Source organism: Misgurnus anguillicaudatus, chromosome 7, assembly GCF_027580225.2.
Source record: "Misgurnus anguillicaudatus chromosome 7, ASM2758022v2, whole genome shotgun sequence".
Lineage (NCBI taxonomy): Eukaryota > Metazoa > Chordata > Actinopteri > Cypriniformes > Cobitidae > Misgurnus > Misgurnus anguillicaudatus.
This window is the reverse complement of record NC_073343.2, coordinates 35282289-35302701: the sequence shown is the minus strand read 5'-3', so window position 1 is coordinate 35302701 and position 20413 is coordinate 35282289. Positions and strand designations below refer to the sequence as shown.

The 20413-nt window shown below is 36.0% G+C and overlaps 1 protein-coding gene across 2 annotated transcripts in view; it reads right to left on the bottom strand.

Moving 5' to 3' along the window:
* Window positions 1-3031: 3031 nt before the first annotated feature.
* esrrb (estrogen-related receptor beta) overlaps window positions 3032-20413 on the bottom strand; it is a 53372-nt gene continuing 35990 nt past the window's right edge. For both annotated transcript variants that reach the window (XM_055172805.2, XM_055172804.2), the window contains exons 4-7: window positions 19235-19345; window positions 18488-18649; window positions 8175-8444; window positions 3032-5323 (exon numbers count right to left, since the gene is read on the bottom strand). In XM_055172805.2, coding sequence (XP_055028780.1) covers window positions 5079-5323; window positions 8175-8444; window positions 18488-18649; window positions 19235-19345 — 788 coding nt within the window. In that variant the 3' untranslated portion in view covers window positions 3032-5078. The remainder of the gene's footprint in view (window positions 5324-8174; window positions 8445-18487; window positions 18650-19234; window positions 19346-20413) is intronic.

Here is a 20413-nt window from a genome sequence, read left to right as displayed (position 1 = left end):
AAATACCACCTGTATTAGGCTGATGTCCAATGACAAATATGTTAAAAAAACCCATTACAAGCACTTTACACGAACACTCAGAAACACTGAATGGAAATCTATGAGACAGCAGCAGCAGAAGCTCACAGGACAGCAGATGGATTTTTATAAGAGGAAGTCGTTCGTTTGATTTTTGTGCCAGCAGCTCTCGTGGGATTTCTGCATTCTCTCTTTTCAGTCTTAAGTGTAATTTTAGCTCTTGCTGTATGTAAAGTGTATACTGCAGCTCTGGTCTAACACAATCACTCACAATGACACACAATGACTTACATCAGCACTGAGAGTAATACTGAGAGACCTTCAATACATACTGCGCTTATTAGTATTTTACAACAATTCTGATCATCTTTAAAGTTCAGATTTATTCATGTGCAGACTCTGTGTCACTATTGAGATACGGTGGACAGCATACAACTCTCTGCAGGACTGTCAGTCAGTGGCCATGGGCGGGGCTTTATCAGTGTGACATCACATTAACTAAAGAATCATGGAAGAATGGTTGTGTTCACACACTGCTAACACATATTTATGTCCCTGTTAATGTGGATTTTGGTAACATTTTGGTGTCCTTTAAATATAATTTCATTAAAAAAGTATTTTTCACATTCAGACAAACTGGTTATTGAGTCAAATATTTTCATTTTTTCATTTTCAACTAAACTTATCTTAAATCTTTTTTCTGAATGATGCTTTCTTAATTTAACAATTAATATATTACAATCTAACTATAATCATATAGACAATTATTTTTACAGTTAGTAACACTAATGTCAATTTTATGAAACATCTACTATAATACCATTTATTTAATAATAATAGCATGTAATCTTACATTTTCCAGTTTTATATTATTTTATTTCCATAGGAAAAGACGGTTTCATCTGATGCACGTGTGCTGACGTGATACACGTCTAGATCTGAACTTTACTTCTGGTTTTTAATGGTCTGACTATTTGCTAAACGGATCTCTTGAACAAATGCCTCGTCGAAAATAACAAATGTTTTGGTTTTCTAGGTAATCTATGTGTTGTTATTTTGCTTGTTATATAAATACGTTTAAAGAACTTTGTTGTTTTTATTCTTAGCAGAGTTTACCAGAAGTTAACTGCGGACCACGACAGCTGCTTGTTTATGTTGTTACTGCTGAAACCATCTAGTCTTTTTCTGTATACTTTTTGGTCTTTTATATAGAAATAATTCTTGATTTATAAGACCTTAATTATATCTCTTCACACAATATTCATCATTTCACATCATAAACTTTAACATGTTTTTTTTGTGTGTGTAGATTAAGAGCTTACTTTAGTGAAATAAAGAAAAAATCCAGCAATACTTCAGATTTTCTTTGTTACTTTATCTTTTTGGACATTATAAAAGAATTTGACACAGGTCTTGTTAAATGAACAATATGAGATATTATTATACAGCGTGGCCATATACACAATGAATATCTTTACAAGAAACTTAAAAGTCTTCATCATTTTGACATATGAACATCGTGGGACCAATTCTGACCCGGTCATGTTGAATTCAAAGTGTTTATAAGCAAATAAATAACTAACAAAATATACAGATAAGCATTATTTCTTTCCAAACATCGAGTGTTCAGTATGAAGAGAGATGCATAAACGAATATTTAACACAGATTTGTAGTTTCAGTAAAATGAATGTAGATAAAGCACCTGAAACATGTTAAGAAAGTGATGTGTATAAGTAACCTAGTTATCAACAGTACTAGTAGAGATTGTGTTACAAACCTAACCCTATTACATCCGAACGTCACGCTTACAGCAGACTGAGTATTGAAGTCTTTACGGTCTCGTACTTGGCGAGGGAGAAATGAAGTATTTGACATGCGATGTAAAGGAGCGCTACTCTGGCATGATTTTGGTCAGAATTGATCCCTAAAGTTAATCCACATGGTTGCACTGCATATAAAAGTGAATCCCTGTATCATATTATGGTTCTGCTCCAAACACGACCACTGTGATGGGTTCAAGTTTAATGGGAAGAAGTCTGACCCTCTTCCATTAGGAAGTCATTGAATGAGCAGAATAATATAAAAGTGACCTCCATCACACAGACACACACATCACATTAAGTGTGTAAGTCACCTCACCCATCCACTCCATCTCCTACTGCTGGACAACTGAATGAACAACATCATCTCATGCAAAACAAATGAAATGAAAAGACATTACTGTGATTATCAAAGCAAATGCTGCAATACGTTCAAAGTCAGACGTACGATATGGGACGCCTCGGTATCTCAAGAAACCAAACTATAATGACAGCATTTGTTTTGCGGATTAAAAACACATCAACAGATCATTTATTACACCATGTTTTACATGCCTGTCTCCGTTATTGTGTAATGTAGAAACATATTATTGCATTTGTTTGGCTTAAAGGTGAGTCCAGCATGAAACATCATTCACGTGTATGACAAAAGACAGGAACATTTCTGCACAAGCTGGATATCTGACTATACATCTATTGCACATTTCCATGGAGAAGGTTGGGATTTTAGACTTTTCAGGGTGAATGGAAAACAACAAAACTGGATACAGATGGAATGTGGTGGTTCTCACAGCCAGGACCTTCAGTGGAGATTTAGGGCCTTTTGACACCTGGTCACTTTTTTTCTGGTTGATAGCTATCTGAGGCTACGTTTATATGGAAACGATCTGAAGAGAAAACGCAAAAGTGGCGTTTCATTATCACTTTATGGTGACGCAAAAGTGTGTGATATTCGATGTATTATGCACTCCAGGTGGCTAGGTGGCGATGTGAAGCACTGCTACCCAGTCTCACAAGGTTTCGCGATATAGTCACATTTTTTTTTATTCTTTTTTCATGATAGTATCACAAACTTTCGCGTTTTTTTTGCGACCGTACAACGAATTCCTGTCCTCGTGTGACCACCACGCATTGGTTACTCAACTGCCCCTTGCCACTTTTAAACCATTGTCGGGTTAGATTTAGTGGTTAGATTTGGTGCTTGCATTAGAATGTCACTTTATATATTGGTTTATACTACTTTTTCTGATTTATATTTTATATGTCGCCTGGCGTTAGGGCTAGAGTTGGGTTTGGGTAGGGATTAATTTTTTTGTAAATCTAACCCTAAACCGCTGCAAAAATGGTAAGAAAATAGGAAAAAGCAGTTGAGTAACCAATACCCGACAACCACACGAAAACAGGAACTCGCCATACGATCGCAAAAAAATGCAGAAATACGTGATAATATCACGAAAAAAGAATTAAAAAATAATGTGACTATATAACAAAACTTCGCGAGACTGGGCTGAGCACTGACACACAACAACACCAAGTCCACATGCCTGCGTACAACCTTCTTCCTTGTTCTCCCAGGTCTCGTCCAGGTTTGCCTCCGACAAACTGGCGCATCAACAATTTGATAGAGGTAATTAATGCACCTTCTCTGATTAACTAGCTGTGAATATTTCGTACAACTGTTGGAAAGCAGACTTTTGCGTTTTTACCCTTTAGACAGGAGAGCGTTTTTAAGATTTCCACTCTGGAGGATGGTTTCACTTTTTTGCATTTTTAAGCCCCAAAAATGCCCTCACCGTGTAAACGGAAGGCACATCCGATAAAATATTTTTACGTTTTCACCCTTGAGCATTCTCGTGTAAACAGGGCCTGATTTATTAAAACCGTTCCATTTACATTCGGCCACATAAATGCATCTTGGTTATCGGATATCAATCTGCCATATGTTGCTTCCTCAACCATATGTATTTACACTTGTCCAGTTTCGTCTGAAATGCATCCTGAACAATCGGATTTAAATCCATCTGAGAAACGTTTCGGGGCATTTACACTTGGTCTTTTTACGATCTGATAGCTATCCGATCAGAGAATACACATGAAGTGAGCAGGTGTAAAAAGGCTCTAAGATGGACATCTACTGTACTTCAGAGGCCATTTCAGTAGGAGGTGCAGTAATGCTATTGTGTCAAAAACCTTTCCCGATCTAAAAATAAAGCTGGTGATAAAGACCTGCACCTGTCATCCACCTTCATTTGGGTACATGGCTATAAAAGTCCTGGCAGCTTCTGAAAGGTTCCGAGCGGATGATGGGCGACTCGTTTCCTCTCCGTACGGCTCGGCTCTGCCCGTGTGGCTTAATGAGCCTAAAATAGAGCGTTTGACATACGTGCGGTCTGATCGACTGTCGTCACTTATTGTAAATCCTTTGAAACCTAACGCCACTTTACCCAACAGGACCTCCCTCAACTCTCACCTTTGCCAAATTGAGTCACCCGGGCTGAGGCCCACGAGCCAAAATTAGACCACAACAATAACAAGTGCATTAAAAGTAGAGTGCAACACGGGCAGTGGCGCTCCTCTCGCCCATCTGCAGATAAACAAATGAGTTTGATTTATTGCTGATTTTATAAAGACTTTGACCGAAGTCCTGACTATAGACGATCGGATGAACACGTTACAGATGTTGTCCAGGATGATGCCGCGGTCCGGGATCAGCGTTCGGAAGAGGTATATTCAAACACGTCAACAAGTTCACATTCAGGGAAGAACCGGGCGAGACAAATGCCTGCAATCCGGCCAGCGTTTCACCGATCCTGGTGAATATTTACAAGTCCCGGTGATGTCTGAAGAGTTTAACTACTGTATGATGTGAGGTTCTACAGAGGATTGAATTGTTAAAAAAGTGGAACAAAAATGAGCATCTAAGTGAGACTATCCACGTCTTCCATCATATATAATCACATATCATGACCAAAAAAAGCATTACTGTACAAGAACATAGCTTTTGTTATAGATATTTAAATTCTTTTTTCATTTATAATTATACTTTGAACCAATTTACTCATTTAATTTTCATTTTCAGGTCTTTAAAAACGTCTGGCATCTCAGCGAGACGAGCGGAAAGTCTTCATCCTTGTGTGTCCGTCAGAGGACCGATCTGTCCTCCGCAGTCGGAGCGTCTCTGCCACACCTCATTCGCTGATGCTTCGATGATGTCACCTGACAACAGTGCGGCCGGCCAATCAGACCTTGGCCTCCAGCATCTCCAGGAAGAGTTTGTGCATGGGCACCTTGCCCTGCATTTTAATGCTGTAGAAGTGCTGAATGGCCTTGGTGGCCGTCTGTCGCAGGAGAGGCAGCGTCATGAGAAGCTTTCCAGCGCGTCGAGGATCCTCTGCGTGTTGACAGCTCTCGTAATCCTGCAGGGCTTCGTGAAGAGCGTCCTGGAGCTTCTGAACGGACTCGACGTCCTCTATGTGCATCGAGTCTGTCGGAAGGACAAAACAAGACACTTTGTACTGAGGACAAAACAGTGATAACTTCATCTGAATTATACAAAGATGCTTTTCTCAAACCATTTGTAATCCTCTAATTCTGTCATTCAGAAAGTTGATTTGAACTGGAAAATGTTTCGTTGTCTATAGAGTATGTAACTTACAATAACAGAATAAGAACATAAGTGAATGATGTCATAATAAAGAAGTGTTGTGTGTTCCTTGGTGTCACCATTTTCTGTTGTGACACAGCAAAATCAGCAAATGTACACTGCTGGTGTTTATATGAGTAACACCAGACCTGATGGTCCCCATATATACACCAGCAGTGTTCATTTAACACTGCTGATTTTGCTGTGCAGTGACTAAAATAAGTCTTTTACCACAGTAAAGTCGCTTTTACTTATGTAACTTATGTTACTAAACCTGTTATTCTCCAAATTGTGTTCTTGCAGCCCAGTCTCACGAAGTTTCGTTATGTAGTCACGTGATTTTCTGATTCTTTTTTAGTGATATTATCACAAATTTCCGCGTTTTTTCGTGATCGTATAACAAATTCCTGTTTTACGTGTGATTGTCACGTATTGGTTGATCAACATTTTTTTCCTATTTTCTAACCCTAACGTCAGGCGACATATAAAAAATAAATCAGAAAAAATAGTATAAACCAATGTACATTCTAATGCAAGCACAAAATCTAACCCTAAACCGAAGCGACAATGGATTAAAAATAGAAAAAAACAGTTGAGTAACAAGTACGTAATAATCACACAAATTCGTTATACAATCACGAAAAAACATGGAAATTTGTGATAATTTCACGAAAAAAGAATCAAAAAATTACGTGACTATATCACGAAACCTTGAGACTGGGTAGCGAAAATCACAGCGATCAGCTGACTTCAGATAACCATGACGTTTTGGTACAGACAAGCTATGAAAGAATGAGTTTTGAAAAAGGCTTTCATACAGTATAGAAACCTATAATTGGCTAAATTTGACCAAGAGTGAAATATTATTTTTATGTCATGACATCAAAGTGATGCTGTAACTGAAAGTCTCATGAATCACTCCACAAACTTATCAAATTAAATCAATTACATTTCCATCAAGATGTGCTATTTATTGATCTATGTAGATGTGTAATAAGAGCTTCTAATGATCCTGTCAGGAGTATTTCTTCATGACTGACTGTACAACATCCTTATTTACATCATATACAAAAACATGTTTTATTGTAGTAACTTTATTTGGTGTATAGATTACCAGGGTTTTACTGCAGTAAAAATGGTTTAACTAGGCCCTATAGGATGTTTTTTGTTTTCAACTGTAAACATAGTTAATTTTTCATGGTTGTATTATTCAATATTTATTATTTGATTATTACACTATTGTTTGATGTTGTATGTATTTTACATTGTACTACACAATATGTTTAATGGCAGTCCTCCTGACTAGTCATGAATTAAACAGACGTGCACGCGCGCGTGTGGTGAAGACAGATTTTTGGTGTAATCCATCAGAAACACACAGGCTGTCGATGTCATTGATAAAGCGCTCATTATAAAATCAATAGCGATGAATTCTCACTGCTGTCACACAGAGGCGCTCCCACGAGACACATCAAACTGACGCGACGCGCCTGACGCGCGACAAACGCCTCCATCAGCACTTTCATTTCACAACCGGACAGAAAGAGAGAGAGAGAGAGAGAGATTCTGAATGAGACGTGAGCGGGTGGCGCAAGCATCATTGATCCGGATGTCGATACAGACGCGGGCGTGCGCGCGCTCTTATACTCTTAACACATTTGATTGACAGCTCTGCTACTGCTAATGAAACGCTACATTTATCTCGTGTGCTGTCGCTGTAGCGATCAATGAACATTATTCATGATTTAAAAATGATTTAATACTTTTAAGTTACTGTGTTTATATGGACTTATTTATAGATTCTTATATAGGCTACTTTATATTTTTAACATATTTTGTGTGCATAAGTTTACAGTAATGTTCTTGTGCTTTGGTAATGTAAAGATTTTTTCATCATCCTAATATACCATGCTCTACCACTGAGCTATACATGAGTGTTATACTTTCAATTTTTTCTAGTTTTTTAGTACAAATATCTAAAAATTCTTAAATTAAGATGCATGCAAAATAACCTAAAAATAAGTTTAAAAAAATACAATTTAAGTGTATTTGTGCATAAAACAAAAAAAATCTGCCAATTGGTTAAGTGTCTTTTTTTCTTAGATACTTAATTCAAGAAAACTTTTCTCACCCTGTTGGCAATTTTTTTTGCTTGTTTCAAGCACAAATTCACTTAAATTGTATATTGTTTGTCTATAAACTAGACTTATTTTCTTTTTTCATTTTGTTAATCAAGAACATGCTTCTTAATTTAAGATTTTTTTGATATTTGTACTGAAAAAAGACAAAAATACAAAGAAAATAAATTCATTTTTTTTGCAATGCACCTCTCCACGCACCAACAGGCACGTGTATGTTGTGATAAAATCAACTTATACACAGTCACTTACTATCATAAAAACGGATAAATAATGAACACATGACAGAAAGCACAAGTATTCGCTAATGACAATTTATACTGAAATAAATCTCAGTATTGTTTAAGATGGTAGATAAACAATAGATGATAAAAAGAGGATGATCATCATTAAAATGTGATGTCTTAATAAAAATAAACAAAATGTTGTTTAGGATAAACTGATTTCATGAGTTTTTGTTGTGTACACAGATACAGACAGAAATACTTGAGACAGATGTGTCTGCTGTTGTTCTGCTTAAATTGACCGACACATTATAAAGTGGAGGTATATACCTGAGTTGGCGAGCGCGATGGCCTTCAGCGTGACAAACTCCTCTTTCTCCACCTTCAGTTTCTTATACTTGCGCACGAGCTGCAGGATTGACACGTAGAGATCCAGCAGACCGGTGAGACGCGAGTGTTCCTCATCCATCACATAATCCTCAGCGTACACCAGCTCATCCTCGTACGGCATCGAGCGGAAGACGATGCTCAGGATCAGGATCTCCATCCACGCGCTCTGCAGTAAACTCATCTGATCTCCAAGAGACAAACTGGAGAAACCTGAGCAAAGAACCAGACATTCAGTTTCATAGTGAGCTCATCTGAATGTAATCGGAGAAAACTAACATTTCAAAAATATTAAATATAGAATTTATCAACTTTGTCATAAAATAAAACAAAAATCTAATGTTTACACAAATAAAACAACACATTTTGTGTGTATAACATTTGCTCACATTCATTTTATTATTAAATGATTTTAACATAGAAGATCATAATAGTTTATAAAGCAAAATCTTAAAAATCAAAAAACATTCCTCTAACTACAATAAAGCGCAGTACAGTGTACAGATTTTACTGTGATATTACTGTATTTTTATCAAAGTAAATACCACGGTACAGCACTGTTTTTTAAACAGGGTAACACGTCACGCATGTGCTCAGTATTCATCTTCTGACAGCTGTCGATAAACTCTCCACGACTGCCTCTCCTCATCTGTTTGCCACCATTTGCACATCATACGAGACGTCATCAACGCACCGCCATGATTAAAATCATTGCTTTACAAGTCCAGTAAAGCAGCGCTATCTGTCCCACTCGCCATTAAAGAGCTGATAGATTACAGTATTGATCAGCTCACCCCACACCACACCTGACCCCAAACTTTCCCCTCTTCATATGAAAGGCCTCATTGATGAGCAGGCGATGTCTATCAGCCGACGGGTGACACTTTGGAGTGTTTGTGGGACGAGAGACAGAAAGAGTGAAAGGAAAATAAGAAAGCAGGAAAAAGGGGAAGCTGAGTGTTTAATTTCTCTTATCAGGCGGGCGAACAGCGTCCGGGCGTACTGGAGGATACATTAATTAACAGATTGTGATCAGGACCACAGGGCACCTGACAATGTGAAAGGAGATCAATAAGGGCCGGAATGGAGGTGACGGGATGAACAGGTGCAGCTGGAGAACAGGACTGAGCCGCATACTTACACACACATCACTTCATTTTCAACACAACAGAAATTATATAACTGTAAAAAATATATTTACAGACCTGAGCAGTGAAAAGATTCATATGCACACTGTATTAGCACATGAATATGGTTTAAATTATTTCATTTGGTATTAAAGGCGGTGTAGAAAGTAAACTGTGTTTACCTATGCATAGATGAATAATAAAAGATCTGTAGATGGTAATGAAATATCATGAGCCTCAAACACGATTGTTTCCTCCTTCTTATGTAAACCTCTTGCGTGCAAAAAAAATGTTGGAAAACAGACCAATCTTAACATAACACCAACTGTGACGTTACAGTCGAGATGAATGCCCCAACTTTAAATTAATTACAATGTTGTTACGATGCTAAAAACAAAGTTGTCACTGTTGAGTTAGCGTTATATGCTAGTTAATGCTATATGCTAGCGTTTAGGTTGAAGTTCTACTATTGACGTTACAGTTACTTTTGCAGGTCCATACTGAAAAAAACACAAACTAACCACTCAGAAACGTCCATAACAATCTCAAAACAATTGATAATTCCTCAAAATCTTCATCTGATACAGACTCAAACATAAGATCTGTTTACACACACACAGAGCTACTGAAGGAGAAACAGCTAATCAGAGCAGAGTTCAACATTATTATTCATGACCTTTCCAAATAAGGTAATAATAGACCATTTCATTCTAAAGACAAATCCTAGGGTTGTAAATGGACATGAAAAACTGACTCTGGATCATTTGTGCACTTAATAAAGACACAAACCTTCTATCAGAGAACAATTTAACAGATTATTACAATGCTTTCTTTGGCACGTTTAATAATACTAATTCCTCTGCCAAGCAGTAAAGCTCATTAGTAAAGCAATGAACCGTAGCATTCATATATAATGTATGGCTATATTGTAAACTTTTCTGAAAATCATTCTCCATATGTCACTTACACAACACTTTCTGTTTTACACTTTAGAAATGAAACTTTAAAAACCAACCAGCAAGTAACAAATATCTTGGTTCTCTCTCAGAAGAAAAACAACTGTGATCTAAGCACTAGTAAAAAATGTCATCAGATTTGAGCTTGTTTTTATGCAGTCTAATAAAGTTCATTGCTGGAAACATATTGTGTGAGAAAGATGAGCTCAGCCATCTCTCTCTCTCTCTCTGTTATATTTCAAAACCCCTAAATCAAAGACGGCAATTCTCAAAATAGACAACAGTCAAACCTTTCCAAAAAGGCTTTTTATGACAGAAGTTTACCAACAAAATAGCCATAAAACATCACACACTTTATCTGCATGCATTTACAGTACATGCTTATGAACATTTATTTCTGACACTTTATGGCCTCCTTACTTGACAGTCTGTAGTTTGAGTCAAATGTCAATCAACAATCACTGTGATGGGAAATAAATCTGATGTGACAGAAGAAACAGACTTTATTCTCAAACCCTGACGATTGGTGCGGCTTTTAAGACGGCTGTAATGAGCTTGTCATCTGTCATATTATACACAAGAGGTACCTGACACAAAACCCTAAAGAGACAATGCAACATCTACTGAGGGAAACAACTGAAAAACTCTCACATATACAGCAAACAAACACACAAGTAACAGTTTTATCTCCTTTTATAAAACAAAGAGTTCAGACTCGAAATTCTGATGGGAAGCTAAAATAAAATGTCCCTGGATGATGATCGCTTAATAGTCGCGTTATATACATAATAAAAGTGTATTTTTATTTACTTAACTTCTGTCCACAACAAGTGTGTAGCATTTAATTATTTAATTACTGTTCAACATTCTTTTTTTTTCTTCTAGGGGGTTATTCAACCTGGGGAGGCAGCCATCTTTGGCTTAACTAAGCACCCTCTTCTATACGTTACATTAGTAATACCCTTGCTTATAATGTTGATTCATAGCCGCAACAAATTTAGCTGCTTAAGCTATCGTGCATTATGTTATGCTATCTGTCGATTTTCTGTGCTTTTCACTGCTTCTTTTAATGTAAAGCTGCTTTGAAACAATTACCAATTGTGAAAAGCGTTATGTAAAAAAAATTGAATTGAATTGAATTAATTTACATCTTTAAACAAATAAACACTTATCCTACTGAAAAATCCAACAAAGACCAGCATAAGCTGGTAGCTGGTTTTAGCTGGTTTAAGGTGGCAGTAACTGGTCTAAGTTGGTCCTTCCAGCCTGACAAGCTAAGTCCATTTAGACCACCTTAAAAAGTAACCAAAACACAGCTAGACCAGCTTGCTACATCAGCAATACCAGTTAAAGCCAAGCTGGGAGACCAGCTAAAACCAGCTTATGCTAGTCTTAGCTGGATTTTTCAGTAGGGTAATGTGACTTTTCCAGCAAATCTCACACTAACAGAAATATATAACAGTACACATCTCCTCAAGAAATCAAATGCCGTTTTATTTAATCAGCTTCAAACACAGCTGAAACAATCCCAGAATTCATTCTGCTGAATTTATACAATTTTATCCATTGACATGATATGCTTAAAGGATTATTCCACTTTCATAAAAAGAAATCCCAAAAATGTACTTACTCCCATGTCATTCAAGACGTTTATGTCTTTGTTCAGTTGAGAAGAAATTAAGTTTTTTTGAGGAAAACATTCCAGGATTTTTCTCCATATAGTGGACTTTAGTGGACCTCAACATCTTACAGTTTCAATTAAGTTTCAAAGGACTCTAAACGATCCCAACCAAGGCATAAGGTTTTTATTTAGTGAAACCATCGTCATTTTCGACAATAAAAATTAAAATATGCAATTTTAAACCACAACTTCTTTATGATGTTGTATGTGGAATGATACTAATTAATGTTTTTGTGTCAGTTTATTGTTTAAAATGGTCCGCGAGGGTGAGTTTCACATATGTAACGCGTGACCTTTCCACGTGATTACGCAACATGTAAGGTCACGCTGGTGCATCACACGGCTAGTTCAAGACAAAAAGTTGTGGTTTAAAAATGCATATTTTTTTAATTGATTTTTTGACAAAAATGGTGATGGTTTTGCTAGATAAGACCCTTATGCCTCGTATGGGATTGTTTAGAGCCGTTTGAAGCTGTGTTAAACTGCATTTTAACGGTAAACTGTTGTGGTCCAATAAAGTCCATTAAATTAAGAAAAATCCTGGAATGTTTTCCTGAAAAAACTTAAGTGCTTCTTTACTAAACAAATAAAGACATAAACATTTTGGATGACATGGGGGTTAGGGTTAAATTATCAGGATTTTATTTTTATGAAAGTGGAGTAATCCTTTAACTAACCTCTTATAGCTTTATCAAGAACTGGGATCATTTGTAAGTTAAGTCTTGTGATTGTTATTTGTGTGATGGTGTAGATCTCAGGTCATGGATCTCACAGCAGAGCGCTTGGTTCTGAAGCAACCTTGAAATGAAGATCTATCTGTACTTTATTGCTGATATGAGTCCAGCACAGAGCTGAAGATCATTTAGTCAATGAAGTGTGAACAATATGACATGAAGTAATGTTAAATACTGTAATCCCCTGTCTGAATCTGCTTATCCTGACCTCCTGACCGGAGCGCATCACTGCCTACTCCTCTCGTGAGACACCGCTGGGCGTTACATGAGCTGTTTAACTCAATGACAAGCCAGAAGTGAAGTTTAATCAGTCACGTAATTACACATCATTTAATTCCACCGCTAAACACATCTTTCAGTTAACGAGTAGTCGTGTAGTATTGATGGAACTGACCCTGGAAAACAGCATCCTTCAGGAATAACTCGCTCGCTTTTTATTCAGGAGTTTTTGACGGTGAATATTACTGGGATGATGTCAACAAACTCAAACCTAAAGCAAATCGACATGAATGTGATAATAAATGAATGAAGGAGCGTCATGTGTTTCTAAAGCTCATGATACACAACCTATGTGAGATCTTCTGAATCTGCATGCTTTGATCATCTTATTGAAGTCTCTATTAAAGCAGAGCTGGAGGAGTCAGAAACAGTGAAAGTGATGTGTACTTTATCACTTACATACAGTACAGTGAGCTGTAAGTATATTTCTTCATGGACTAGTAAACTACTGTAGTAAATATAACTAGTCCTGACACAAAACACTAAGCATGAAGATTTTTGTCCCATCGGTCGCCCGCTGCCCTGCCGATGCCCTTGAGAATCTCACGCATGAGTAGCACATGAATTGCTCCATCCATCATGATGTGTGACCCACCATCAGTGCTTCAATTCAATATACTGATGCCTGTTGCTTAGTGTCTATAGTTAATAAAGTCTGCTGATGAATTGAAGTTTATCAGCGACAGTACTCTCACACATGCTATTACACCATACAGCGATTTCAGCCTGACACAGAGACATATCCATCATCAGGATTCCAGCAAATGTCACATGACACCTGATGTGTGTAGTTTATCTTTATAACCAACTGCAAAACTACAAGCACTAATCAAAAACACTGATTCACAAAACACTAACTAAAGTGACATGTTCCCTATCCAGGGAAGTGATTTGATTTCTTAAAAATAATCTGCCTCTTATCTCAATGAACAGCATCACTTGAGAGATCATTCATGTTCATAACACAATAGTTTAAGTTTAAGAGTTTAAAAAGCGTAAATGCTTCAATTATGTAAAACATTGTAAACACCAGATCTACTAACTGATTGCCTCTGTGTTTTTTTTTTTAAGTTTATAAGCTTAAAGACTGTTGGTTTTAATAGCTAATTTCTTTGAATAACAATAAATAAATAAGTAATTCACTTAGATCAGGAAAATATTTACTTTTTTTGTGTATTTATTACAACTGAAAATTGAAGTTTTGACAACTTTGAATAGTTCAGAGTACTTTTGTGGAAACTGATTACATAAAAAGATTTAAGTAAACCAACTCAGAATTTAAAGTATTAATATTTACAAATTAAAATTAACCCAAACTTAAAAGTTTATATTTCATATTTATGTACACTATACTTAAAACTACTGTTTTACCTCAAGTAGTGTTTATTTTGTGCTCACAGAAATAGTCAATCTGATTGTAATGTATGTAAGTGTGAAGAGACTGAACTCAGCGCTGGCATTGTTTATATAATATAATAAAACCACATCAAATATCACTTCATTTCAAACAATCCTCTCGTAATGCAGGCTTATGCAAAGCATGCTGGGAACTGGAAATCCTCCTCAACCAATCGTGTTGATTTAACTTTAAACTGAAGTAAATTTGTATTGCCAGAATCTTTCTTAGCTTAACTGGCAGATTGAACCAGTCATCACAACAACCAAAAGTTTGTAATTATTTTCGGTGTTTGTTCAAATGAGGCTGTTGTATTGAAATAACTCTGGTTGAAAGTTATAAATACAATGTTTGAGTTAAGTTCTTTGACTCATTTTATTTGAGTTTGTGTAACTCAAAGCAGCAAAATTTTTAAACACACAATTTTTTTTAAGTTGAATAAACTTTTCCCACTGGTTTAAGTACAGTTCACTCATTTTAAATGAGTATATAGTAGTGTTCGGGTTAGAGTCAACACATTAAAACATTTCGCTGTTTGTTTGAGCAGAATGACACACAAACTTCCACCTCAACCAGTGGTGCTTATAAAGCTGAGCTCAGAGAACTGAACAATTGTGTTGCAAATGAATCTTGTACGCCTATTGGCACAGACATACATCTCAAAGTTAAAGTAGACTTTTCTAAGTCTGTAAAAGTGTTTTGTTTATTAGCACAGCAGTGTAAGTGAGCGAGCAGGGGAACTCCAGCACTTAGACACAATGAAATGTGATCTGACCAACAACAAGAAGCCTGTGCATATATGTCAAAGGTTTATCACACATAAAAAACCAATCTGTCAACATGTGGCCCACATCAGAGAAAGCGAGAGAGAGAGATAAAGAGAGAGAGAGAGAGAGAGAGAGAGATAAAGAGAGAGAGAGAGAGAGAGAGAGGGGGGGGGGGTATTTAACGCTGGGATTATTAATCAATTAATCAACAGAACAGCCCATATGAGAAGACTGAACACTGCCAACTGAGCTCAGAGTCTGTGCACGCTGTTCTAATGTGATGTTAAACTCACACAGATATATGACTGGACTGAAGAGCACAGACTTCAGATATAATACATGATGTTCCTGAACTTACAGTGAAAGACTCATTGGTTCTGATTATTACAGACTAAAAATATTTTTTATAAAATAAATATTATCATCACCCTTCACGTGTCAATCAGAGAAAGCTGTTACTATTCTTCCTTACAACACTACACACATTTTTAATGTCTGGAATAACATACACTGATGAATCATAAACAATAAGACAATTAACATATAATCAGTGATGCCACAGTTACTTTAAAAAAGTAATCTGATTACTTATTACTCCTTTAAAAAGTAACTAAGTTACTTTACAGATTACTTGATTTTAAAAGTAACTAAGTTAGATTACAAGTTACTTTGTTAGTTACATTCCAGTAGCTGCCAACACCCCCACTGCCTCAACATTAAAAATGACAACCGGTTTTGCCAACACTCACTTTATTGGAAGTGCATTTTTAACAGTAACGTCAACAATGTATCTCCTGACATTTTAAGTTGAACTGTTGTGTTTTAAAAAACTAAATGATATATATATATATATATATATGAGTCTTTCTTGACTTCACTTAACATAAATAGGGGTGAGCAGGGGCCATTTTCAGAAAAACTTAATTTTAAAAGTTAATGTTTTAGACAGAGATATATTTTTGTTGTGGTCAATAACTCACAAGTGTGGTCTATCCAAACCAGCTGGAATTTTGAACAAATGTAAAACGACTTCTGTATAATTTCACTTTAAACAAGAGTAGTGAATTGTTACTTTTGACCTTGACAGCAGGGACGAAAGTAACACACAGGTGGGTCAAAAGTAACACAACAAAACATGATAGATTTTTGTGTTACACTTGTTTTTATTAAATATATATTACTATGACCTCTTTAATATGTAACTGCAAACTTATTTTGTCATTTATCTTTGTAAAAAATAATTAAATTACATTTTTATTTTAAATTTCAGTTTTATCAAATGTTTCAAAAGCAACCAACAGTACAAACTTAAATTGCTGAGACAAAAAAAAAATTCAATAGTTTGAACACTATGAAAATAAAATTAAATCAAATTAGAATAATATAAAATTTTTACCATATTATACACAGTATTAGCAGCGGGACAAAACTAACAAGTGTTACTTTTGACCCGACAGGATCTACTTACTCTATAAACTCGACTTACTTTTATTTTGAAAAACTGAGAAGTCTTTAGGATGTTATATACTAAATACCTTGTAGATTTATCAGTATTGTAACACATGAAAAAGAAAAAAAGACCGCTTTTGGAATGTACTTATCATGGTTGAAAACACAGTTCTGGATCTACACGTGGAAATCGGTGAGTAAATAACGCGATATTTGTCAACTCTTTCAGAGGTTATGTGCTAATATGCTGTCATAGTGAGATTTAGATGTTATCAGGACTCGGAGAAAATCGCTTTGTTACTTTCGTTCTTCAACTCTCCCACACTTACTGGTTTTGCACTGAAGTCCAGCTTTTGTTGTTTGGGTAGTGGATGAACTCCTGCTCACTGCTTTGCATCACCGGGTGGGACTTGCTCTTAGTTTGACTGTCTGCGCCGTGCCGCGACTCCAAATGTTTTTTTTTTTTAAATTGACGTAGTGTTTTTGTAGCTGCATCTCTCTTCTCTCTCCATTGTACGTTGTTTACGTTTGTGTCGCTTACACGTGACCTGAATTGTCCTCGTGCTGAAAACGTGACTTGTCGCACACCTGACTTCACTTCCCAAGACGCAAGAAGAAATATACAAGAAAATATATATTTTACTAAGGAAATTTTCAAAAATAGTAACGCACAGTGACTTGGATAAGTAACTTTAATCTGATTACTGGTTTGGAAATATTAACGCGTTAGATTACTCGTTACTAAAAAAAGTGGTAAAATTAGAGTAACGCGTTACTAAGTAACGCGTTACCGGCATCACTGCATATAATATAACGTCTTTGACATCACCACAATCTTCTTCTCAATGTGCATAAAACTGTAATAAAATACTCTAATACAGTATAACATCAACATCAGCTCACTCCTGTATGTGCTGTTTACAGACAGACAAACTATTACATGTACACTATTGTCATATACAGTGTGTTTAAATAAAGATCCTTACTGTACATGTTCCTGTATAGCTCAATGCATTAGCAGCACGGGTTTGAACACACACTGATAAAACATCTATACCTTGTAATGCACTGCGATTTGGATAAAAGCATCGGCTAAATGTGTAAAGTTGAAATGATTTCTCCATAACTGCATGTTTCTTCTGTCTGCACTGTCTGTGTTTTCTCTAAAGTTGCTTTTGCTATAATGCAAAATTGTGAAAAGTGCCTTGAAAATAAGATGAGATTTAAACTGAATGTGTCACTATTTATCATTGACCATTAAAGTTCTTAACAGTGTTTGAGAATAAAATAAGACATGAAAACCTGTGTGTGTGTGTGTGTGTGTGTGTGTATTATATAATTGTGTGCATATGTGTGCTTATATGTGTGTGTATGTGTATGAGTGTTTTGGGTCACTAGTGATGCAGAGATCTGTAAGCTCTTAATGCCTTCTGTGCTGATGCAGCACTGCTGTGTGTGTGTGTGTGTGTGTGTGTGTGTGTGTGTGTGTGTGTGTGTGTGTGTGTGTGTGCGCGCGCGTGTGTGTGCGTGTGATTAAGAGGGTCAATGTTCTCCTAATCTCCTAACTAGATAACATTTTACCCATCTAATGATTACTATCAACCCTAAAAACACAGCACAGTCACACAGATGCCCTGAGACAAGATGTACACACTAAACCACCAGCACAAATTATAATGTGTGTATATGTTTATATATGTTTGTGTATAATGAGTCTCTAAAAACCTTTTGAGAAAGGTAGCATTTTATATCATTTTATTTCTTTATAAATATTAATTCAAGCTCTGTAGATGATGTTTTCATTGACTCAAAACAAATCAAACTTATGAGATATTTAAGCTCACGGTCATGAATGTCATGGACTGACCTGGGATGTGTTTGGCCCATCCGATGATGACCACCAGCTCGCGATCAGCCAGGTCACAGAGCGTCGTCAGGGCTTTAATGTCACTCTCAGGCATCGTTGGGTCCGGCATGGCATAAATCTTCTCCGGTTCTGCCACCAGCAGATGGGACACGATCTTCGTCACTGAAGATGAGAAGAGTCACAGATTGAGTTGAAACAATAATCACATTCATTACTCCTCAACAATCTGTTGACATTTCTCTTATTATTTAAATCAGTATAAATTATTTATTATGCATGACAGAATATAAAAGTGTTTGTTCATTTAAATTGTGTTGAAATTAAATGCCCACGTTAGCATCACAAAATAACTAAATATAATTATATCAACGTTTTAATTCAATAAAAATTTGAGTAAACACTTTCATCAGATGATAAAGTACAGTACAGTAAGTTTTCATCTAGACAAATCATCTATGTTAGATGTAGTTTTACAGAAAATCTTTATTTATAGTGAGCTAAATGTTATACTATAAACATGGAAAGTTCTTCATAAATTTTCATTTTTAAACGTTTTTTAAATATAAAAATGTTGTGTTTGGAAATTAATAAAATTAACATAAATATAAAAAAATGAAAATATAAAACTGCAGACATGAAAGGAATGTTTGCATGGATGTAGAAATGTAAACGTATGTGTGTGTGTTTGAATGTGTTTCTGTGTGTTTGTTTGTTTGTTTGTGTGTGTGTTTGTTTGTGTATTCTCACAGGGTTTTTTGGCTGGTGGTGGGATTGTGAGCCCCAGGTACGCTGAGTTTTCTGCATCCATTCGTCGTTTGTATTTCTGTCTGCCTCCTCGTACTCGATCAAGACGAACACCTGAACGAATACAAATACATATTATACACACAAACAGAACAATACACACACTACAATACTCAAACAATAATGTGTTTTATTTATTTAAAAGTGTTTAGACTTGATTTGATACTTTGTGCAAATCTGCAAATCTATGGTGATGCATTTACTGCATAATTTTTCTTTTGTGCTACAGTATACACACATGCATGCATGCATATAGTGTAAATTAACAATTTCTCCTTTAAGAAAATGTACACGTAGTAAAGTGCCAACAGCACAAAGATGTGTAGTGAGTGAGTGTTCATGTGCAGTATCAGTATCAGTGTGATGTTTGTTGTTGTTTGGCCGTTGCAGTTTCATCTCTCAGTGTGTGATGAAGGTGTCAGGACTCCATATGTGAAGAGTGTGACTGTACACCGCTGTGATACTACACACCTGACCTGACACACATCTAAACAGATGAATATTTAACACAATCAACTCACACACACCCATCTTCACATTAATTCACTTTTCTGTCCAGTTGGAGAGCGTTAACATCAGAAATAACACACTGGTTATGACACACATCTACAGTTAGTCGTTAGTGATGCATTTACAATGCACGCCCTTTAAATGCATTACAGCACTTTATCAATGTCTTCATATTATAATAAGAGCCAACATGGGGTATTACATTTTCATTTATTTGTTATGTAAAATAAAATATGAAAATGACAAGAAAAATGTGACAAACATGAAGGTTTAGTACAGGACATGTATGAAGTATTTGGAAATGCACACAATGATGAATCCTACAGATGTGTTATAAGCAGCTCTAGTGTAGTTGTATTAAACGTGTATCAGTCCGAGATAACATTCACTCAATAAACCTGCGCTGCCTTTATACAACAACATCTGTTATTTATGAGCCAATTATATGATAAGAATGCTTGTACATTACTACATCAATCCTCTTATAATGTTTGTCATGTTTATTCATTCACAGTCAATGTAAATATGAGTTTGCCAGAGAGAAAATGATTTGTGTTTCATTTAAATGATTTCAGACAGACGGTGGGCTGGATATACCCAGAGACGAACGCT